Raw genomic sequence first — 22,824 nt, forward strand, 5'->3', positions numbered from 1 at the left:
AGGATATTTCAATTTCGCCAAGAAATTATTATTATTAAATGGTGGTTTGGTTGATTTTTCATTTAAATTACCTCCAATTGATAGAAAATTATTATTCAAAATTGCATACTTCCTGTTTTAGATTATATGCTCTTATACCTTTTATAATGAGCTTTTTTACTTCACTATTATCCAGTTCTCATTGTTTGACTTGAAACTTTAATACCTTGTTACCCATCGTTTACCCTGATTTCTTTGGTATTTGTGCATTTGTTTTTTAGGACAAGCAAAATCAAGAGCATAATTGATCTATACACCTTTTTTGTGGAGATCGGTTTATTTATTTCTTTGCTTATTTATTGGTATCCCTACAAAATTTGCTTTCTCTATGAAAAGTATTTTTTTAGTTACAGCTGATTTACTGAACTGGGCTACGCGCCCTTTTTCAGACAGCTGCTGGTAGACCACAAGTAACTCACTAACCTTATAACAGTGTTGTGTTTTATATTGTTAAAAATATACATAAAAATATAAAAAGTTCCAGCCAAAATATTCATGCCTGTAAGTAAATGTTGTTTGCAGAACTGCTTTAAAAATGTACCATCAAAATATCAAAGATGTAATTTTGACATATTTTATGGTGCTACGAGTAAGGCTACTCAAGATACAATCTTAGGCAATTGCACTAGCATAACCAAAATGTTAAGTCCAGGTCGTAAACAAGTTCTTGAGCCCAAGAAAAATAGAGTTACTCTTGGAGTTACTTTCTTAAGGCTGACGGAATTGTTACTAATGTTTACCGGAGTTTTTTAATACAAGTATTTCAAATCTGTGAAAAAAGACTCAGAGTGATCCAAAACAAAATACTTAGTGGCTCAAACTTTGAAGAAAAAAGAGGCCACCATTTGAATAGGCCTAACAAACTCGAAGACAATGTTTGGAAGTTGGCCTTGGACCACTTGATGAGCATTCCTCATAAAAAAGCCATTAGTCTCACCATAAAAGTAATCAGTTATACTTCGAAAATCTAGAGTTAAACATTAAAGGCATATTTAATGCTTTTAATGAGTATTTTCTAGAAAAGACTGGACACCCTCTTACTATGGCTAACAAAACTTACTTTAAGTTCTTTAGAAGCACAAACTTTACTGCGGCTCAAATTAAAACAGATGTTTGTGATTTTTACACGGAGTGTAATAAAATATTGGCCGTTAATCCTCAAGATTAATACATTTTGCGGTACAATGTCCATAAAAAGAAAGTTGAAAAATCATAATACTTTAAAAATAGAATACATCAAGAAATGTAAAGAAAGTGATAAACAACTATTCCTTGAGTTTGATTATTGCCAAAATCTTCCTTTACCCAAATTAAATGTAATAAAACAATTTTACAAGCGTTTTCTTTCGTTGTATGTTTTCCACATGCATGTGCATAATGATTATTCTTCATATTACTACACATTTTTGGAAGGCCAGGCAAAGAAAGGGTCTGACTCTGTAGTGTCTTTCTTATACAATTGTTTGTCAAAAATCAAAAATAAATTCCTCGACGTTACAGAAATAGGTGCTCATATCTGATGCGGCTGGAGGCCAATATAAAAATGATAACATGCTAAGATTTCATGGTATGCCTATACGTTCAATATTCAAGTTATTCAAACGTTTTCCGTGCGAGGGCATTCCTTCGGCCAGTACGAACGAAACTTCGGTTTGATGAAAACAGGAATAAAGAAGAAAGCAAGAAAGCCTTGGAAACCCCTCAGGCATATTTGGACAAAATTCCTTCATGCCGTTAAATCCCCTCACCTTTCATATTGGTTGATGGTAGTGATGACCTATATGATTGGAAAAGTGCTTTAGAGCCGTATTTCCTTAAGCATCCTTCAAGTAAAAACTCCAAATTTGGTAGTTAACCGTTTGTTATTATTAAATACAAAAGTTTTAGTACTTTGTTGTGATCTCATTCCTACCATGAGGTAATGCAACCTTTCAAATACATGATGACTCACCCTAAAGACATTGAGGTATCTCATACACCACGTGTTGCAATCAAAACAAATAAAGTAGCAGACGTTTTGTATTTAATGCCTTATTTAAGTTTTCAAAACCGTCAGTTATACAACGATTACTTCAAGACTGTAGATGGAGAACTAGAGCAGTCATCTCCTGGAGCCCAACTTCCAACAACTTCGGAACAGACCCATGATGCCAACAATGATGACCAAGAATCACATTATTCTGATGATGGCATAGACAATGACTAAGTAAACCTCATAATTTTAAGAATTATATTGCGTTAAGTGGCTTTGAATACTCATTTGATTTATGTTGCCATTATGTACTTGATATGTAATCAATAAACATTTCATTTTATTCACTACAACGCATTTTATTTTCTAGCCTAGTATTATTTACTAATAGTAATGAGGTAATCGTAATAAAAGTGGAAATGTTAATAGGTAATGGCTAATGTAGCTGACTTGGTACATTTGTATTTAACATATTATTTTGTACTAACTTATCTTTGTATAAAGGGCATATAAAAAAGTTGGTCTATGCAAGAAGGGCGTATGCACGAAGTTACACAAATCTATATTGTATATAATGTTAGTTATTAATGTTTGTAAATCCTACATGTATTTATTCCTTATTAAATTTGCAACAAGAACAGTTTAAATATAAGTTAAATTTGTTTCAAACATCAAATGTGCAACTAAAGACATATTTCAAATTCATTTTTCTCAAAACACTGTTTTTGCTTATATGCCCTTTTTGCAGCTACCGCCTCAATTAATAACACTCATAAAAGAATTAAACTGCTCGTTTAACTAATCTATCTCGCGCAGTTGAACCAGTCAACCAGTAAATATTTATATCGCCAGTGATAATGGCGATTGAAGAGGACAAATCTCTGAAAGAAATCAACAATTAGGCGTGTAAAATCTCCACAATTGCCACTTAGAAAGCGGTACACACAAAAAAGTCAATTTGTTGCTGGTATCGTCATGAACAATTGCACTTACATTATTATTACTATGGTTAACAAAAAAACTAATTCTAGATATCAGGAGTTACGGTTACAATATACAATATACGGAACAATTGCACTTACATTATTATTACTATGGTTAACAAAAAAACTAATTCTAGATATCAGGAGTTACGGTTACAATATAATTACTAGGCATATTTAGATTACCAGATTCATTTTTTACAACTCTTTTTTTTATTTATTCTTTGCATTTGTAACCATAGTGTTATAAGCGTACTTTGCTTTATTAATTACTTTATTTTTTAAGTATTGAAAATAATCGTGTCCCTAACATCTAATCTAAGTTTCCATCCGTCATATAATACCAAAAGATAAGCTCACATGTTCTTCTTAAGTTGAAGAGTATATCAAGTTTTAAGTTTACCTTTAGATTTTAGAGGTACAGTGATAAAAGGACAACAAATATTAAAATAATAACTTAACACATCAACAAACAATGAAAAATAAAATCGATACCCATATTGTTACATATACCTAAATTAAACCAGTCAACATTACTAAGGAAGTTTTTTAGTTCCATAATGATTTTTAGTTTACTTTGGTTAAGATTTCGCTTGTGACGTACTTCATGTAGGCTTACAACATTTAGCTTACCGATATCTTGTTTTGTCACTAATAAACTAATCCACACACCAGCATGATCAGAAATTACATTTTAATCTAACAACGTAATGGTAAAAAGACGTTTTATCAAGATTATAATACATGTTGTTTAGACAGGTCCTATCTCTGTCAGGTTTTCATTAGTTCAATACAAGTTTAAATGTATAAGTAAATTTAAAAAATTTGTTTCCATTGGTCTTATGTGACTCTAAAATTTTTACATTGTGGTCTCCAATTAAGTTAAAGTATCTGTGAGGCTTGGCCATTAAATTATGTAAAATATTTTCAATGCAATTTATGAAGTTAGAACATTTATAATCAGGAGTTCTATAAACACATAATACAATAAAACTAAAGTCTACACCAAAATCAAGTACATCAACAGTTTCATATTGGATGATATCCATCCCAAGAATTAATGAGCCTTCTAGTTGACCAAGTTTACTTTGCAACGATCGACTGTTCAAACGGGAAATATAAAGCTTAGTTTACCTTGAGTCTCTAGCGTTTAGGTCGTATTTAGTCGCCACTGTAAACCTAGCTAGGGATTCGCAGTTTGCAGTTGGCTATGGGGTAAAAATGGGTTCTTCGCTCTTTGGGCCAATAATTCGGTTTAGGAGAAGATATTTCCCAATTAAACAGTCTTCTGGCCATAGTTCGGGATCCAGAATATATTCACTGAGTTCCATTGGAACTCCAATTTCAAATTAATTATAATTACTATATCGTGTTTGCACCTTTTCACAGCAAAAGTCACTCTCTTTACTTGCTTTTATGAGTTCAAGAATACTGCCATTGTCCAAAGACATATCTAATCCCGATAAAAATAACCAAAAACACTTCTTGGCAGGCTTTTTAGAGGTATTAATTACCTCAGTGGTACTGTGTACAACTTGTTGCTTTCTACTTTTTGTAAGGTACGGTATGTGAAGACTGTTCTTTGGTTCTGGCCTGGAATAATGTCTAGCACCAAAAATATGTCCCTTGCGCTTTACCGTAGTCCATTAATTTAGCTTATTACTAGAATCCCGAGATTCACCAGTAGGCCTAGTTAGCCTATCACAATCACGTTTCAACAGTTACTGTTTCTACCAACTGGGTTCCAACTGGTTTCACTTTTAAAGCATCTGCATAAGATTTGACATCATTGCTAGACTTGTTTAGATAACCTTAGTCTGACAGTTAAGTAAAGATTTTTGACTGAACATTAATTGTGTTGATTAATTGCTCACTTGGGTTTTTTTATCATTTTCAGTGATTTCAAAGATTTGATTAGTTAACAGTTTTAAAATGTTCTGAACCTTGATGACTTCTGTTGAACTTGATCTTTTGACGTTAGGAAATGCCGGTAGCCGACAGACCTCACAGATATATTATAAAGCTTTCCTTTAAAAGCTACAAATAACTGATATTCGTCATCAATTATGTCAATGCAACTAATATTGAACCAAAACTTGCAGTTCCCGGCGCGGCGTTTCTATTATACGAACCGCACTTTCATATTTTGCTGCTCGGCGCAATATTTTTCCTTCAGCTGAAGTTTGAGAACTGGCCATGTCTTTCTGTACCAAATATTTGTATACAAACATTTTCGAAATGTTTAAAATTTGTAATTTTAATAATATAGTACAAAATTAAACCTGTATTAAACCCAAAAGCACAATCTTTATAACTACGACTGATTGATTAAAACTTCATGGTTCGAATACTAAGCTTGTTGGTCGTAACTACATGTTGCTAGATGAGTAGATAAGAACATAAACGGCTGGTAAATTGCACTTATCTCCCAATAACCCTAGTAAAACTTTAAAACATACCTTATAATTCACTCTTGATTTTTAAAAGGTATTTTAAATGTTAAATATTGAGTCAATACAGGTTCTAAATTAAACTAATTACAAAATTAGTTGAGGAGTAATAATACCAACACTGGCAAAATTACTAAAAAAGTACCAAGTGATGTTAACTTTACAATAAAAAAATTTTAATTGTTTTTAAAATCTCTGCAAAAACTAGCAGCTTGACATAAGTGTTATACAGTTACAAGGCACTAGCAAGTACATTTAACTATTAACAAACAACCTATAATTTTAGTTTACCTTATAGACAGCCATTTCTAAACAATAACTTTTTAGGCTATGAACACTTTGGAAACCCCCTTTAAAAGTACACATTTTGGGTGAAATTATATGCATCCAATGTTTACAAAAAAGTAGAAGGTCTGAATAAAAAATGTTAAATGGTTTTAGCCAACAGTTAATAATAGGTTACAGCTACAGTTTAGAAGCAGTTTGGGAGATACAAGAAGCTAATTTTAGTAAAAAAAAGAACAACTTAGCTTAACGTAAACAACACAGTTGTAACACAACTTTGACTCTTCATCACATCTGTTGTAGGCTAATACAACTGTATATATCACAAAAACATTTAACTTAGAAACTGTGGATTTTTAACAAATTAGCCTACATACAGCAAGTATGTTTTAATTACAAAAAGAAACTAAAACTTACTCTTACTAGTCTTAAAAAAAAAAAAATACATCAACAACTAATTAGGGAGACCCAGGTTGTCTCCAAGCTAGTTGATTGTCCTCTTTAGTCTTCGTTATCTAAACCACTACCATCACCTGTTGTAGTTGGGAGAGAGAACGTGTTTTCTGGGACAATGCTATTTATTCCAGTCACAAGCTTCTCCAAAATGCCGTCCTTTTTGGAAATTACTCGACAGCTTTGAACTGCACTAGGAAAGGGAGTTTCCTTGAGATTTGCTTTTTTTGTTCAGAAATCCATGCACTTCCATTCTGCAGCTTCCTTCATGTCTACTTTGCATACAAGGGTGTTCTCCCAATGACTTTTACTCGAACTAGATCTTTTATGCAAGGCCTGGTATCTTATTTTTTTCTAGTGTAAGAGAAGTCCTTCCGTTCAAAGAAATCTTCAAGCATCATTTCAAGGACATATACGTTTGATGTACTTTTCTCAACGGCAGCTTTGAAATCGTTAAAGTCATAAAATTTCATTTTGTGCAATGACTTTTTAACCCTGTAGTGGAAAGAATCGACTGACATAAATGTGTGGCCTGGCTCAAAGTATTTTATTTCAGTAGACTGGGCAGAAGCTTGTGAGCTGTTTACACAAAAACAGGCTGGTGCAGTTATCCATCCAAAGTGTTAATGTTTTGGCATCTCTGGCTTCTTCTGTCAGAAACTTGTAGACTGTACAGATGACTTCTTTTTTCTGCCCCTAAAGGCTTCATGTCTTAAACAAGCACTTATTTTTACCTTTTTCCAACAGGTACGAAACTCTTGTTGTACATTGATAGTCTTGGTGTTAATACTACCGATTTAAACATGTCGCAACTTGGCAACATGAACACATTTTGAAGATTGGCAAAATACATAATTTCACCATTTCCCCAGACCTTTTCTGTCTTTTTGTAGGGTTTCCTTAGAGATGTTGCCCTCTCAATGTAAGATTAACAAAACTGACATTATACACAAACTTGCTGAAAGTTGTCTTTTTTATGAACATGAAAAGAAAAATGTTTACAATCTTCACATTCTTCGTTTCCAAACTTTACAAAAACAATATTCATTTTAGGAACTTCAGACCGATAGAGTTCGTAGGAACACAACATCCCGATGTTTTTTTTTTAATTCTCATAAATCTGGATGACTAGCATCTGCGGTTAACTGCGTGTTCTCGTCAATAGTGGGCAATTGCAGATTCAAAGGATTCAATGTGATTCATTATTACTGAATGATCAGTTTTGTTGTAGGCTGTACGCCCTTTTCGTTTTTCACATGTTGGTGAAAGGAGTTTACCTGTTCTTTACATAATGTTTTAGAACTTAGTTATCTGACTTTGATAGATCCAAAAACAAACGCGCTTTGTTCTTCCCGACCAAAATCCTAGTATTCATTATTGATATTCACACGCTGATCTCTCTTGACACATTTCCCCAACACATTAGTAGATTACATTTTGTGTTGCAATTGTTTTTAACAGCATGCTCTTCTTTCAAAACAGTCATTTATGTTTTTTCCGTTCATCAGGTTTAAACGCGCATTTTTTTTCTTTTTCAGAGATACTCTTCTTTGGTGTTAACAACCTTTTGCAAATATATTTTTTCCCATTAATATTTTACATTTCCTTCAATAACGTGGTAAGAAACTTTGACAGCCTCTTCTTCTACATTAGGCATGTCTAGTACAACTGCAGTCTCAAGTACCAGAATATCTTCTATTAGGCCTAGTCCAATCTGCAGCTGCTTTGATCCAATATCCGTGTCTATCACTTCAAAATCAACCTGTTCAGATAGGCTAGTGTTCATTATTGATTTTAGCTCTGAAAGATGTTCTATATAATTAAAAACATTCATCCCCTTGTAAGTTTTCGGTGCAAGTTAGACGTTGTAGATCCGCATCATCAATTATTTGTTGCAGAATACCATCTCCTTCAATATTGTAATGATCATTGTCTTTAATTATAACTTGAACACCGTTATTATCAGTAACACCACAAGCAAATTCAAATTGAGCCTAATTGTGTGTTACACTAAACTTACGTTTGCTGCAGGTTAAATCATCATTTCAGGAAAAACGTTAGGATTAAACTGACGATATTCTTGTCTGTTTATTAAAGATGTTTCATTGTTTAAAAGTTATTATCAAATCACTTCTTGAATGCATTTTGTACACTCAAACATCAGTAAATTAACATTTTCTTACATTGAACTGACAGATACAACTAAATATAAACACTGAACAAAATTAACCTCGTAGGTACTGTTTTGTAAACTAATAAACAACTACCATAAACAGTTAAATTTTATATGAGTTAAGCGTTATCAGCCGTAAGTAATCCTCCACTATACTAAGTCAAAACAATTGAAACTGTGCTACATATAACCAAAATAGTGTAGCATTTGTCACTTTGTAAAAGAACAACTAACTTATGCAAACCTGTAGAATTTGCCATTTCCCAAGCTTTATCGGTTGTAAATGGGTTTTACTATGCCTAATAGCTGTAACTGAGTTAGATTCAACTAAATTAACTAAGTATCTGTATTACTAATTTACTACTACTAAGCTAAGTAAAGTAGTTGAAAACTGCACTTATAACTAACAAAATAACAGCTTTTAAATAATACTTACGGTCATTTCACCCTAGCAATAGACTCCATGAATTGCATAGAAAACCAAGGTATCTCAATATAGACAAAAATGTCAGTTACCACCTCTGTTCGTAGCAGGCCAGTGCTTGACGCATTGGTGCCAATATGAATTACTTTATTTGTGTTATAACAATGTTATAAACAGTTGAAACTACACCATTACTATATTAAACGCCTGTATATTTATTTGTATAGTTTGTTTATTAAATACAGGAATATTGAGAATATACCTAGCAATAAACTGCAAAGAATATACAGTAAAGAATTATAAGATTATCCCGTGACAATCTTATTACCTATTTCCTTAACAGTTCTGATAAAACTGACACATTTATTATTTCTTCTTGTAATAGTGTGGGGACAATCTGTAAAACTATATGTTACTTAAAATATTATTAAATATTAATAAAAACACTACTTTTCCAAATTGTTTATTATTTCGGGCGAGGCCTTTCAAAACCAAAGGTTTCATCTTCAGGCCACTCCACAAATAAATATTTACATATTGTTTGTTAAAATTAATATTAAATTAACATTATGGTGTAAAATGTAAATACAAAAATTTTGGAAATATTTCAGCCAGTATGAAAAAATTATATTTGACTAGAGTTTAATTTTTGAATAAATTCAGAAGAAAGAAGATTGGAATTTTCAATAGGGCCCTCTTCATTGTTCATGAGTTTTTCTTTACTTCTGTTTATGTATAGTGTTTCCCAAGCATTCAAGTTCATTGGTTTTGTTATTTCTTTTATTAATTTTAGATTTGTAATTGATGTTCTGTGTCCTGATTCAATGCAGTGCTTGGCTACAGCAGATTTGTCAACTCTTCCATATTTTGTGTGTGATAAATGCTCTTTAAATCGTGTTTTTATTGTTCTTTTTGTTTGTCCAATATAAATTTTGTCACAGTCATTGCATCCAATTTCATAAATTCCTGATTTACTATCATTTGAAATTTTGTCCTTAGGGTTTCCTAAAATTTTTCGATAATTTGTTGCTTGTTCTGTGAGTGACAGTTTTATTTGTATGCTTTTTAAAAGTTTTGCATATTTGGTTTGAAAAAGTGCTGTATGTTGTGCAAATAAATTCATGTTTTGTGTCTTCAGGTGGTCTTAATGTTGTCTTATCTTTTCTACTTTTTCTTTTTAAAGCTTGTTTTAGTATATGTTACTTACTTATTATATGATGCTATTGACAGATTTACAAGGAATTCACTGCTAATGAATGAAGTCAATTTAGAAGCGCGACCATTTAAAGATTACACCACCCCCGCCTGTTTATATATTTTTTTTAATTACCTCCTGATGCACAGACGTTCCGTTGCCTTTGGCAGTGGTGAAATCCAAGTCTGCTTTTCGTCGACCAGTTTTGATGGGTAGTTGACAGTGGTTATAAAGTCAATTACCTATTAATTATTTGTTATTTATTGGACTTTAAAATTAATCACTTAATAATTTAGGAACATAAAAAGTTATAATTTGGCCCAGTAGATTTACTTAATGTATTAGTTGTACATAATATTTCAAATATCACAATCTTTTAATTGTTGTTTATTTTTGTTTGTTCATTTTCTTTAGGTCCTATTGTGATCAATAGTGAGTAAATTTTGGTAAACTAATCTTTACAATATGATCAAGCTCTTTTCTTTGAAGCAGCAAAAGAAAGACGGTGAAGCTACCCCTAAAGCTGGGAACCAGAAGAAGGCATCAGCAGCACAACTGAGAATTACAAAAGGTGGGCCTAAGCAATGTAGTGGTCCCAAATTATGTTTTTTTTCGTTTACTTCAATTTGTTTAAAAGAATAATAATGTTATTTCAAAGGTGAAAAAGCTCTAGAACCTGCCAAGTATTTTATAGTCTATAACATTAGAATATAAATAGGCATGTGCATTGATTATGAATGTCATAGGCCTTGGACATAGCCCTACTAGGCTAGTTCTTGGATCATTTGATAAATGGAATTATTTTAACTGATACTATAAGAATTAGGTGGAATAAAGCAACTAAAGAACATAACACATTCAGGAAGTAGGTAGATATATGATATTTTTAGAGAACTAGTTTACAAGCACCACTTCACATTTCTTGTTGACTTTTCAAATGGAAGTGAATAAGATGGAAATATTAAGCAATATTAATTAAATTTAAAGTAGAAATATTAAGCAATATAAATTAAATTAAAAGTGAGGAAAGTCCTAGTTTCTCATATTTATTGAATATAATGTCTATAACAATATCTGAGGGTATTAGTCAGTGACCCCCAGGAAATGTCGCAGATATGTTCCTATGGCCAGCAGTAAATATACGTACATTTAAATCTGTGACTCTAAAACACTTTTATAAAAGTGGTCTGAATTTTACAAATTTTTTTTTTAAATATGTTTTTAATGTACATGTTCTTGAAAGTCTGAAAATTTATAACCACCAACTTACTTTGGGGTGGTTAAAAGACTCAGTGAAACGTCACAACAATGGGTTTAGGGGTACAGATACCTGAACTATTTCCACAAAAAACTATTTGTATAGGCAGAGTACAATAACAGCACCCCGTTTTTATAGCGCACAGTATGATCGATACTTTATACGGAATATCTTAACTATCATTTGATATCAACAGATTAAAAATACTACATAAAAGTCACATGTTTGAAATTAAAAGAGCTAATCTATATGAGTCATCTATTTTCCAAAGCAGAAAATTGTTTTTATATTTTAAGGTTTTGATGATGTTTTTTCTTTTTTGCATTAAGATTAAAAGACTAAAACATCTAAAATCTGATTTATTTTCTTCATTTAAATGGTAGAAAAAGTATGGGTTGGTTATAAACCTAGATAGGTATAGGCTAGATATCAATTTCAAAAGCAGATGGGCTAGATTGTGAAATTTAACATTTCTGCCACAAGGCTTTTGATTGGGCAGTAACATCATAAGTGCCCGTAATTTACATTGAACCATAGGCTAAGTTAATTCCATTGTCTCCATAAGTCATATTATTTATATTTTTTAAATCTTATTGTGTAACCTATTGTAAGTAAAAATTACTTATTAATTTTAATTGATGGTATAATTTGTTTTAATTCATTACAATAAGAAATAATTTCATGTGTAATTGTAAAACCTACATGCATTGCTAGTTCTATTTTGTCTAACATAGGTTAAAATACATATAAAAAACAAGAAATTTGAAAGTGAGATGCATTTGGCTTTGAAGAAAATACAATTCTAGATAACAAGACTTTGTCAAAAAACCAAATAGATTGTCAAAAAATAAATCACAAGGTTCTTTTGAAAAACCAGATTGATCACTACAGTAAGTTTTGTTCAAAAAACGCATTTCGTTTCTAGAAGTGTTACACATAAAAAGTTCAAACATACTTATCCTGTATCTATCCTATATGAGCTTACAGAAAAATACATATTTTTGTGCTGCAACAAAATAATGAATTTTATAAAATTAAATTTATAAAAATTGGTCTGATTTTGAAAATAGATGAGTCATATAACCTATATAAGTAGATGTCCTGAGTGACATGAAAAACCATGAAAGATAAAGGCATAGGTTTATTATAATTATACAATGATATAACCCTATACAATAAGGGAACCTTGATCATTGAACAAACAATTAAGATAAGTGATAGGAAATATATCATTTAATAATAAAGAAACCATAGCAGCAAAACAAACATATTGAAACCAAGAAAATCGCATTCAACCATATTTAAATACTATTTAGTTAGAATTTAACCATATTTAAATACTATTTAGTTAGATTTCTAAAGTTAACTATAATTTTTATTTAGATTAAGTAATTTATCAATATTATGTTTACAATCTGATAATAATTTTATGTTGGTACTGATGATTAAAGGTATATGTTCCAATTAATTAATCAGTATGGGTTGGTTGTATCGATGGGTGTAACTATACAATATTGAAATAGAAATCAGGTCCGCTTATATCGTACTCTTCCAAGAGTATATTAAACGTCAATGTTGACTACGTCTTAAAAGCCATCCTTTGGGGTGTATAAAGACCTTTATTTTTTTTAATTTGTCTGACCAAATATTTTCTAATATACATTATGTTTTAATGACTACTACTATCAAGAAAACCCACCAAGAATCTTTCATTGCCACAAATTACTTTAGCACACTCAGAAAACCCTACCAAACTTGTTGAAGCCTTTACTACTTTGCTTGAAGTACCTATAGTTTCTACAACAAGAAAGTAAGTTATATAATAGAGTTAAGTGTGTTTTTCTTCTTGAATGGATTATTATGGGGCTATATTACTAGGAGTTTGAATCTTACCTTACTTATAAATTTGGTGAAAACCAAACTAATTGGCATATGAAAGTCATGCCCATGGCAGTTTGCTGCAATTTTCAAAATTTTGTATGGTACTTTGGGATTATACCGACCACACCCAGACATGAATCGTTATTTCACATTTTCGTTTCTACTGATTACTAGATTAGCGTAGAACAATATTTCGTCAATATAAAACAGGAATTGTCTTATCGCAAACCCCTCCCCATCCTCAGACAGAGGTCAAAGTCGAGCGTCTAGTAGATAACGTGATTGCAGAGTCTCGCCGCCCGTTCAGCTGGTGCATCGCTTTGTTTGTACTTCCGTGTTTTACCTCTACATTTCTCCAAACACAAAAATTCAACAAAAACAAACATTTACCAAACTAAACTCTTTATTTAAAAAACACTCAAAACTTGTTTTTATTCTTGATCACATTCCGCCACCCAAAATGCGAGTGCCTCCGGCCATCAGCGCGGGCTTCGGCAGCACCTTTGGTGCTGCCCCGCGCTGATGTCGACGAAAGAAAAACATCCCTCGAGATAGTACCTATCAGTAAAATATCAAATTCTAGAGGGGCTAATCAGAAATATAAATTGAATTGTAATGGAAAGGTAATTATGTACCGTGCAAATCACGTGATGCCGCGCGGCCTGCCGTAATCAGGATTCTCGAGAAAGATAAGATAACAGCGACAACAATACCGATCACAATACCTGGAAATGCTTGTAAGTTTGTAATTTTGTAATTGAAGAGTTGTTTTTTTTCGTTCTATCATGTTTGTTTCTATAAATTTCTATTTTTGTGTTCTTCATACTGGTGTGGTCGGTATAATCCCAAAGTACCTTTTGTATTATTGTGAATGTTGAATTTAGCTCCAATTCACTTTCCTCTTGCAGCATCTGAAATCAGACGCTGTCACTGACGTGACTCCTGGAATCTGTAATTATGTTTGTCTGAAAGGAAAAATTGTGTACTACTGTGTATAATCTCTGTTAGTTTTTACTCACTTTGTTTACAAAATAATTAAAATTTTTATGAACTCTGTACCCAATTAGCAACTGTTCCTTGTTACAAACATTTAAATTTATGAATACAATTACTCATTTATTATGAATTCAAGTTTTATTTTGCATGTTGTTCTTTTATTAGACACATTTTCTTTTGAAGTACAAACATATTTTTTATTTATAATCTTAAAAGTATATGCAACAATTTGCATATGCATAATCTCGTAGTCTAAATTTGATAGCAAATTGTAATTTGTTTTTGAAATTGAATTTTTCGTTGGTATTGTTAACTAGTACTTTTAATAACCTCTTTTATGCTTATTTATTTGTATATTTTTTAACTATTACAATAACTTGTACCCCCACACATCTTATCATGGTTTTGTGGAGTTTCTAAGCCCCCTAACGTAAATTGAGAAAATGAAAAATTGTATGTGGGTTTACTATAAAGTAAACATTGAAACACATGTTTTAGAAAAGAGTTATTAAAACCAGAGTATTTTATAAAAGAAAGGTCATAGTACCCATCCCAAAGGGGAGCTTTTTGGGTGTATTCACATATGTACGTCATATATTTACTACTGGCCATAAGAATACACATATCAAATCTTTTTTCAATTGAATAACAGGAAATGGGCTAACCCCGAGAGCCAAATAGCCTATTTTGAAAAGTGCAAAATATTGACTGTTTATCAATAAAAAGAAATAAATATGTTGACTGTGGGAAATCCATATTAAGGATTAGCCTATCCTAGATGTTAAAAATATTTCCAAAATCTTGTGGAATCAATTAGGGCCTAAACCTGAGGATGGTGAGAATTTATCTAGCTCCTGAACAATAGATTCTCTACTGATAAGAATGTTGCTAAAAATAAGACAGGGAAAGAGGGGATGAAGTTATGAGAAATACTATTTACTGTGTGTACAAGTAAAATATGTGAACATTCACTTAGATTCATTTATGTATAATTTTTATTGTATTGAGGGAAGTATTTAGGAATATAATTAAAACATGAAACTATCTCTAAATAATGTATTTATTGTTGGGTTATTCCATGTAAAATCAACCAATGAAAAAATAATTTTGGACCTTGACCTCTCAGATTTTGTTGAATTTTTGTATGGAAGTTGTACTTACCAGGACTTGTTAAAATGCAGTTTTACAATTCTCTGCCTTATGGTTTTGAGTGATAAGCTTTTAAAACTCCACAAAAAGGCAGTTTTGGTCATGTCCTAATATTTTATAAAAGCTTAAAGACTATTGAAGCTAAAATGCTCAAATGTTTTGTATTAGTTTCTATTTAAATAGCCTTTTAATCTGATATATTACATGACTATGTTTCATATACATTTTGAAATATTTTAATCCTAAAAGTGTTTTTGAAAACCCCAAAAAACCTTCCCTTAGATTTTTTGAAAAATATATGTTATTTACACTATAACTGACTACATATATACAAAATTTTAGAATGGGACGAAATGGGTTCTTTAAAAAAATTGTAAAACTTTAATGTATAAAAAATTAAACTATTTTATTCAGATAAATTTTATGCCACATTATCTAGGATGCTGGTCTGTGAAGAGAAAACAGGTAGAGCATAAATGAGCCTCTAGGTCTATATTTTTTGGAAAATATAATGGTATGCAGTGTGTTGAAAAATATGTGCCCAGTTGGCCTTTGTTTCATGTTTAAGTCTGTGATTATAAAATTTGAACAATGGTATTGCTCCAAAACTTGAACAATTTCTTAGTTTTAAACTCTAATAGTTTGAGAATAATAGTAAATTACAATTCTTTATTGGTTTTAAATTCTTAAGTCATCAAGATCTTCTATAGCACCATCCCACATGAAAACATAAAAAAACTCAGGTATTTTAAACTCAACAAGTAGACGTTATACTTGTGATAGTTATTTAACTCTTGTAGGGTATAGGCATTATTAATTTTCCTCACATATTTGGAATCCTCTGATTTTCATAATATTTGTTTCAGATATTAATGAGTTGAATCTTCCAAAAACCTGCAATACAGAATTTCCAGACTCAGATGATCTGCTCAACTTTAAGCTTGTCATTTCTCCAGATGAGGTAGCCTAATAGTGTATTCATAACCCAACAAGGAAGCAAATATAAAAACAGAGAAACCTTTTCTTATTAATATATGGGAACAAAAATTTGAATATATTATCAATAATCATGATAGAATTAATATATTTTCATTAATATGTTTTATTAACTCTGTTTAACTGGTTCTATAACCATGTTGGTTCTTTTATCCTATTGTCAAAACTTCACTTCCTATCACTGAACTCCTCTTAACTATAAAAAGGTAATTAAGAAAACATTAATGATAAAACAGCCAGTGACACACCCTCACAAAAAAGTGTTTGTGACCAAAATAAACGGGGGCAGCTCTTTTACTCTACGAATCGTTGTCTCAACGACCCTGTTTTTGTATTTGCAATATTAGTGTTGGGTCTTTTACACTACTAATCGTTGACTCAACGACCCTTTCTGAAAAAATAACAAATAACAGAGGGTCTTTTACTCTACGGAGCGTTGTGACAACGACCCGATTTACTAAGAGAACTAAAAGTTCAATCCAATGGTTCTTTGTCACAACGACCCATATACCGAATATAAGAATAGAACTACAAGTGGGTTCGTTGACACAACGACCCTTTTTCCATATTTTTTATCTAATTCATTAAATTGGGCCGTTTACACTACGGATCTTTGTGTCAACGGCCCAAATATAAATTAAAAGTAGAAAAAGGTTCGTAGAATCAACAACCTAGTTTCAGAATAAGTTGAAATATATGTATTAAGGGGTCGTTGACTCAAAGACCCTATAATGCATCTAACCTCAAATAAGACATTCTAGGGCGTTTACTCAAATGATCGTTGTCTCAACGCCCCTCCGTCCCAAACAAGCGCTTTCAAACGAAACAGGGTCAATCAGTCAACTCCTAGCCCGGTAGGCATAAAGGCGCTGCGTCTGTGCCGAGTTTAGTCCTAACATCTGATATAAGGGTAAATACTTTGTTTAAGTATTATATGTAAATATTTTGTTTATTATACGTGTATATTATTGAACTAGATTTAAAGTCTGGTAATAGTTGTATTTATAAAATATAAGAAATATTTTAAAGACATACATTTCTTGTTATGATTCCCATTTCTTGTTTATGTATTCAAAATATATTTCACTCATGTACATAAACTGAAATAATGTAACTGTCATTCATATTTCTACTTCTGTCGGAAACAGGTTGAGGTTTCTAATTATTATTAAATGGTTAGTCAAACAGTACCCAACGTTAAAATTAAAGTTAAAATGAAAACGTTGCAAACAAATGAAAACACTAATACTAGATTTTGACAACTACAACTCCAAACATGCACTATGAGGAATTCGATTGACAGTGCCGAAGCCACTCATCTGAGAAAGACGAAAGATTTAATTTCTGTATGTCTGTATGACCGCACAATATATCGAAAACGAATTGACTTATATATGGTTATTGATTTATAGCGATCACTTTCAAATTGCTATTGCGGTTAACCGTACAGTGACGGGAAAATCGCAGAAGAAATAAATTTGTAAGCAAACTGTGTACAGTCATATGACATTTTTAGATGTGGCATGGTAACACAAGTACCCTATCCATCCGCAAGATATTACTAAAAATGTCTTTTTTTGTATGCTTTAAATTTTATATGAATCTTTATTTATACATAGACAAGAAGGAGCTCCATTTTGGCGCATGTATACTCATGCTTTTCGGCTAAGCGTAATATATTAGGTATATTGTAACATATACGTACTTGAATTCTATGCGCTTCACTACCCGTGTATTATTCTTATTATATCTGATTGAGTTCATTTATAAGTCTAGGTGAGTTACTGTAGTCGACACTATATACATCATCTGATATCAAACCTTTCTTACCACTCAGTATCTAATCCCATCGTGTAACTGTAGAATATTTAGCGTATCAACTATACCATGTAATCGATTTGTTAATTACGTGTATAAGTTGTTAAAAGAGGTTTGTTAGCATTGGATAGTTTTAACAGTTTAAATTAATCTATGGTCAAATATCAATGGAATGAAACTTAAATATTCTAACTACAACTACAGAAACAACAGTGAGGTAGTCTCAGGTAAAGGCTCGGGTGAGGTGGTTCCTTCCTCAAAATGTTGTCGTTAGCAGACAATGCAATAGTTTTATTGCTACCGGTCTCGAGTTTACGTGTCCCTTCTGAATGGGTCTAATGAAATTACGTGGAAGGGGTTATAAAACTATTCTCAGAAATTCCGTGAGGATAAAGAGATAAGTCTGCATAATAGCCTTTCTTCCATATTATAACATCTGCTCCTACCTACCAGGTGTCAGCAATAAGATAAATTTCTCAAGCCTCAACCACATCTGACACTGAAAAATTAGCAGAAATTAGGGAACCCCTAATATCCTATATCACACGACATTTAAATACAATACAACCCTGCGATAAAATAACTCTAAATAAGATTCAGTGATTACAAAAAACCCTCAACAATAGTTAAAAACTTTACAATAGTAAAAAAATTGATGACACATTTGAAAATAAATTGTTGCAGATAAAAACAGAAATAAACTGAATGCAAAATAATGAATGAAATTTAAAATAATTTGTTTTTTAAAATATATGTGAGGTTAGAAAAAATATATTGTTAATTAGCCTACAAATTTTACTTACTATTTTCATGAATATAAGAGGCAACGTCATTTAAAGATGCAGCGAGCACAATCCGACGTAAGACCATCGAGGTATATAAATTACAGGCTCGTGCCGACCATCAATGACACTACTGAATTTATGACATCTCATGAAATCGAGCGGCAGATTAGCGAAATAAAAATGGGCCTCGCTTTAAACGACGAAGGGGCTTCAGAACCAGGAAGTGGAGACACGCGTTGCAACGTGTGTCTTACGATGAAGGCAACCAGGATGGCCACACCTTGTGGACACAATGTAGTGTGCAGGCTGTGCGCCGTCTCTATGACCGAGTATGAAATATTTCATCAGGTCACAAATGGCGATGGAACTATTTACAACACATATACGCCTGCCACTAACATGTCCTATTTGTAGAGCAGTTGTTGGTGCTTTTGTAAAACCATTTTAATCATATCTTTACCGTTTTAAAACAATGTAACTGTAAAATATATTGTTCTATTAAAAGTGTCTAAAAGAATGTTTTTTTTCTTTGCACAACTAGTTCGTAGTTACCAGTATTACAAGTTTGTATATCTTATATTTATTGCAGCGTTTTATATATTTTGGGCTAGCTAATCCTATAATGTATATATCTATTATATATAATATAATGTCAGTTTGTTCTCAAGATGTCCTGTGAACAGAAATAAATTATATCTTTCCAGCCCTCATAGGCTTTACTGCGTTCGGCCAATAGAAACCTTTATACTTTAATTGCTTATTATTATGAAACAGGTGTAAGCATTATTAAAGATTTGAAGACTATTTTATTTCATCTATACTAATAGATCCAACTCTAAATAGCGAAACATTATCCGAAAACACATAAATATTTTTCCAACTTTTTTCCAAACAGCAGACATAAGCATTTTCACAAACTAGCCATTAGCATCAGCTTTTTTATAAACAAACACATGCTATTTTCGATTAAATATTAAAATACAAATAATTTATATATACTATCTGACATAATATTTTATATAGTTATTAACAGTAAACCTTTTAAGAAAGGAAAAGTTATTTGTTAAAACGCCTTTAACATTGCAACAATAAAACAAAAATATTTGAAATGTTACTCTATTTAATCAACTTTTTTACTATTGTCGAGGGAACTGCAGAGGGTAAGTTAACTGTTAAAGGTAATAATTTTAAATTTTATGTTATTGGGGGATATTTTCGTTTTCTAGCCATTTTCCAAGTTCTTTTCTTTACATAATACTATAGGTTTAGTTATATTTAAAACATTTTCATAAAATATGCAAAACATGCTGTATATATGTAGTGTTTTTCAATTCGTAAAAAATAAAATAATTAAAGTACAAAACATAAAATTATAACTTTTAAACATACAAATTTTAACATTTTGGTGATTGTGTATGGAACTGACGAGTGTATCAAGGGAAGTAACATAATCTAATTTAAAGAGAATGTAATTAGAAAAATGATGATTGAAAATCGTACTTCTAAAATTAATATTAAAGTCGGGAAGCTGGTCGAATACTGGAATGGGCGAGATAAATCCAGACATTTGTCTACTTCTTAGTTGATGAGAGAGAAATTCGCTTTATTTGTATTAATACATGCATTGACTGAAATAACCTACTGATTAAATTATATACACCCAAACGTGTTTTTACTGCTCAATTATTAAAATAACCGCATATGTATGTAACAGTTAAAAAGGCTCAATACTTATTACTGCATTTTTAAAAATTTAAGTGATACAATTGTATCAATACTCAATGTTAATTGTTGTTGTCAATTAATATATTTTATTTGTTATTTCTGCTAGTTATCTTTTAACAATTTCACTTTTAGTGGCTGTTATTAAAATATGAGTACAATTGGTTGCATGTAACACTAGCTACCCTCACTGATACCCTTAGATTCACACTCAATTTTGCTCGCATGACAGATGCGTTACGGAAACATCCTTTTTAATGGCAAAGCAGGCATTTCCGACATAAATGGTGGTTATGAAAGAAAAATCCATTTTCCACTAATTACATATGGCAGTAAAGATGTTTTAGAATTCTGAAGTCAGAAGTGAAACATTTCTATTTGCACTATTTAAATAACTGAAATTTTGCTTGCTTGAACAGTTTCAAAGATTCCAATATTAATGAATTGTTAATAAATAATTTTAGATCAATTGGTTGAATACTGAGGTCTAAGTCCATAGCCCTTTTGCAGTGGACTCTTGTAGTATAGAGACCTTAGATATTCTTGATATTTAGAATTGCTATTTATCGTTACAATTTCCATTTTTAATATTTATTTGTATTCCATTTTTATCACTCTTACTTGGTAATGTCTTATCATTACTGCTTATAAAGTATATCTGTATCCGGTAAAAGGGGTTTATATTAATATAGTTTTAAATTAATACAAAACAAATTATTACATTTGTAAATTTATAGTGGCAAGAGAATAATTTACGCTACATCAATACGAGCGCAACATTCAGCGCCGTATGACTGGTGCGCGGCCACATCTCGCCACATTGTCCGGCTGCACGCAGTTGACACAAAGACCCTAGTAGACTAAAAGAACCTCTGAACAGTTTAAAGTAGGTCGTTGTCTCAACGACCCTCTTACTATATTTTATCCATTGAGTTGAAAAATGGGTTGTTGTCGCTAAGACCCTTCTTCACATTGCTTATACATTTCTCCATTTTGGTCCGTTGACACAAAGAATGGTTGAGTAAAAGACCTGGTTCTCTCAATATAAGCATTTAATATAATTTAGGGTCGTTGAGACAACGACCCATCTTTTGAAATATTCAACTAAACAGGCAAAAAGTGGCGTTGTTGCTACGAACCCAGTTGAGTAATTGACCCTTTTCATTCATTTTACTGGGTCGTTGTCACAACGAACCTATGTAGAAAATCTTAAATATCAAAATGGGGTCGTTGTCTCAACGACCTGTAGACTAAATGACCCTGTCTTATTTGTTATTTTCTCAGAAAGGGTCGTTGAGTCAACGAATAGTAGTGTAAAAGACCCGTCACCAAATAAACATATGGTACCTGTAAATGAACTATAAAAAATAACAAAGGAGGAGGACTGGAAATAATAGTTTTTATTGCCATGACAGAACTTATTTACACCTTTTCAAAGGTCTAGTTTTATCACACTTTCACTGTTGCAATTTTGTGATTTTTATGAATTTTAGAGTGTAGATTTCTTCTTCATCATTATTGCAATCACACTCCCGACAGAATTTGTAGCAAGTTTTATGGATTTTCTCTAAATTTTTTGTATTAAGCCCCAAGGATGTAATACCACTATGATCTGAAAATTTATATACAGGGTGTTTTGCGAGAGATTGGCACAACTTCAGGATGTGATAGAAGACACAAAAACAAGCAAAAAAGTTCATATGAACATATGTCCTATCTCGCTTCGTTTAGTGTTTATATGTCCATATGGGTTTTTTATTTTTTAAATCGTATCTCAGAATTTGTTAGAGCAAATAACATGAAACTTGGCAGTTATGTTAAACTAGTTATAGAGAAAATAAAAAAAAATTGAATACCTATTATCACTTTCCACTTCAAAATAAAGGCATTTACAATTGTTCAAACTTTAATATTCCATAAACTGTTAATCCCATATAAAAATTGCAAGAATAAATGTTTATTGCAAATTTTATGAATAAAATAACAATACCAATATATATATATATATTGTGTGTGTGTGTGCGTGCGTGCGTGCGTGCGTGCGTGCGTGTGTGCGTGTGGTCAGACCATCCGGCGGCTGAAACGAGAAATCTACCTTCTTCGTTTTCACGTAACACCCAAATTTCAACCCCAAAGAATTCAGTAAAATAATTTTTAACACCCAAAAAATACACGCACTGTAAGGATATTGATTAAATGTTGATAGTAGTGGACCACCACGATTGGTCCACTTCCAGATAATTAA

General features: G+C 31.7%; 1 protein-coding gene across 1 annotated transcript in view; it reads left to right on the forward strand.

Moving 5' to 3' along the window:
* Positions 1 to 10,145: 10,145 nt before the first annotated feature.
* Positions 10,146 to 22,824, forward strand: part of LOC124368938 (NEDD8-conjugating enzyme Ubc12) — a 30,225-nt gene continuing 17,546 nt past the window's right edge. Inside the window, exons 1-2 of the mRNA XM_046826496.1 lie at positions 10,146 to 10,545; positions 16,125 to 16,219. Of these exons, the coding sequence (XP_046682452.1) occupies positions 10,440 to 10,545; positions 16,125 to 16,219 (201 nt within the window). The 5' untranslated portion in view covers positions 10,146 to 10,439. The remainder of the gene's footprint in view (positions 10,546 to 16,124; positions 16,220 to 22,824) is intronic.

Source organism: Homalodisca vitripennis, chromosome 1 (assembly GCF_021130785.1).
Source record: "Homalodisca vitripennis isolate AUS2020 chromosome 1, UT_GWSS_2.1, whole genome shotgun sequence".
NCBI lineage: Eukaryota > Metazoa > Arthropoda > Insecta > Hemiptera > Cicadellidae > Homalodisca > Homalodisca vitripennis.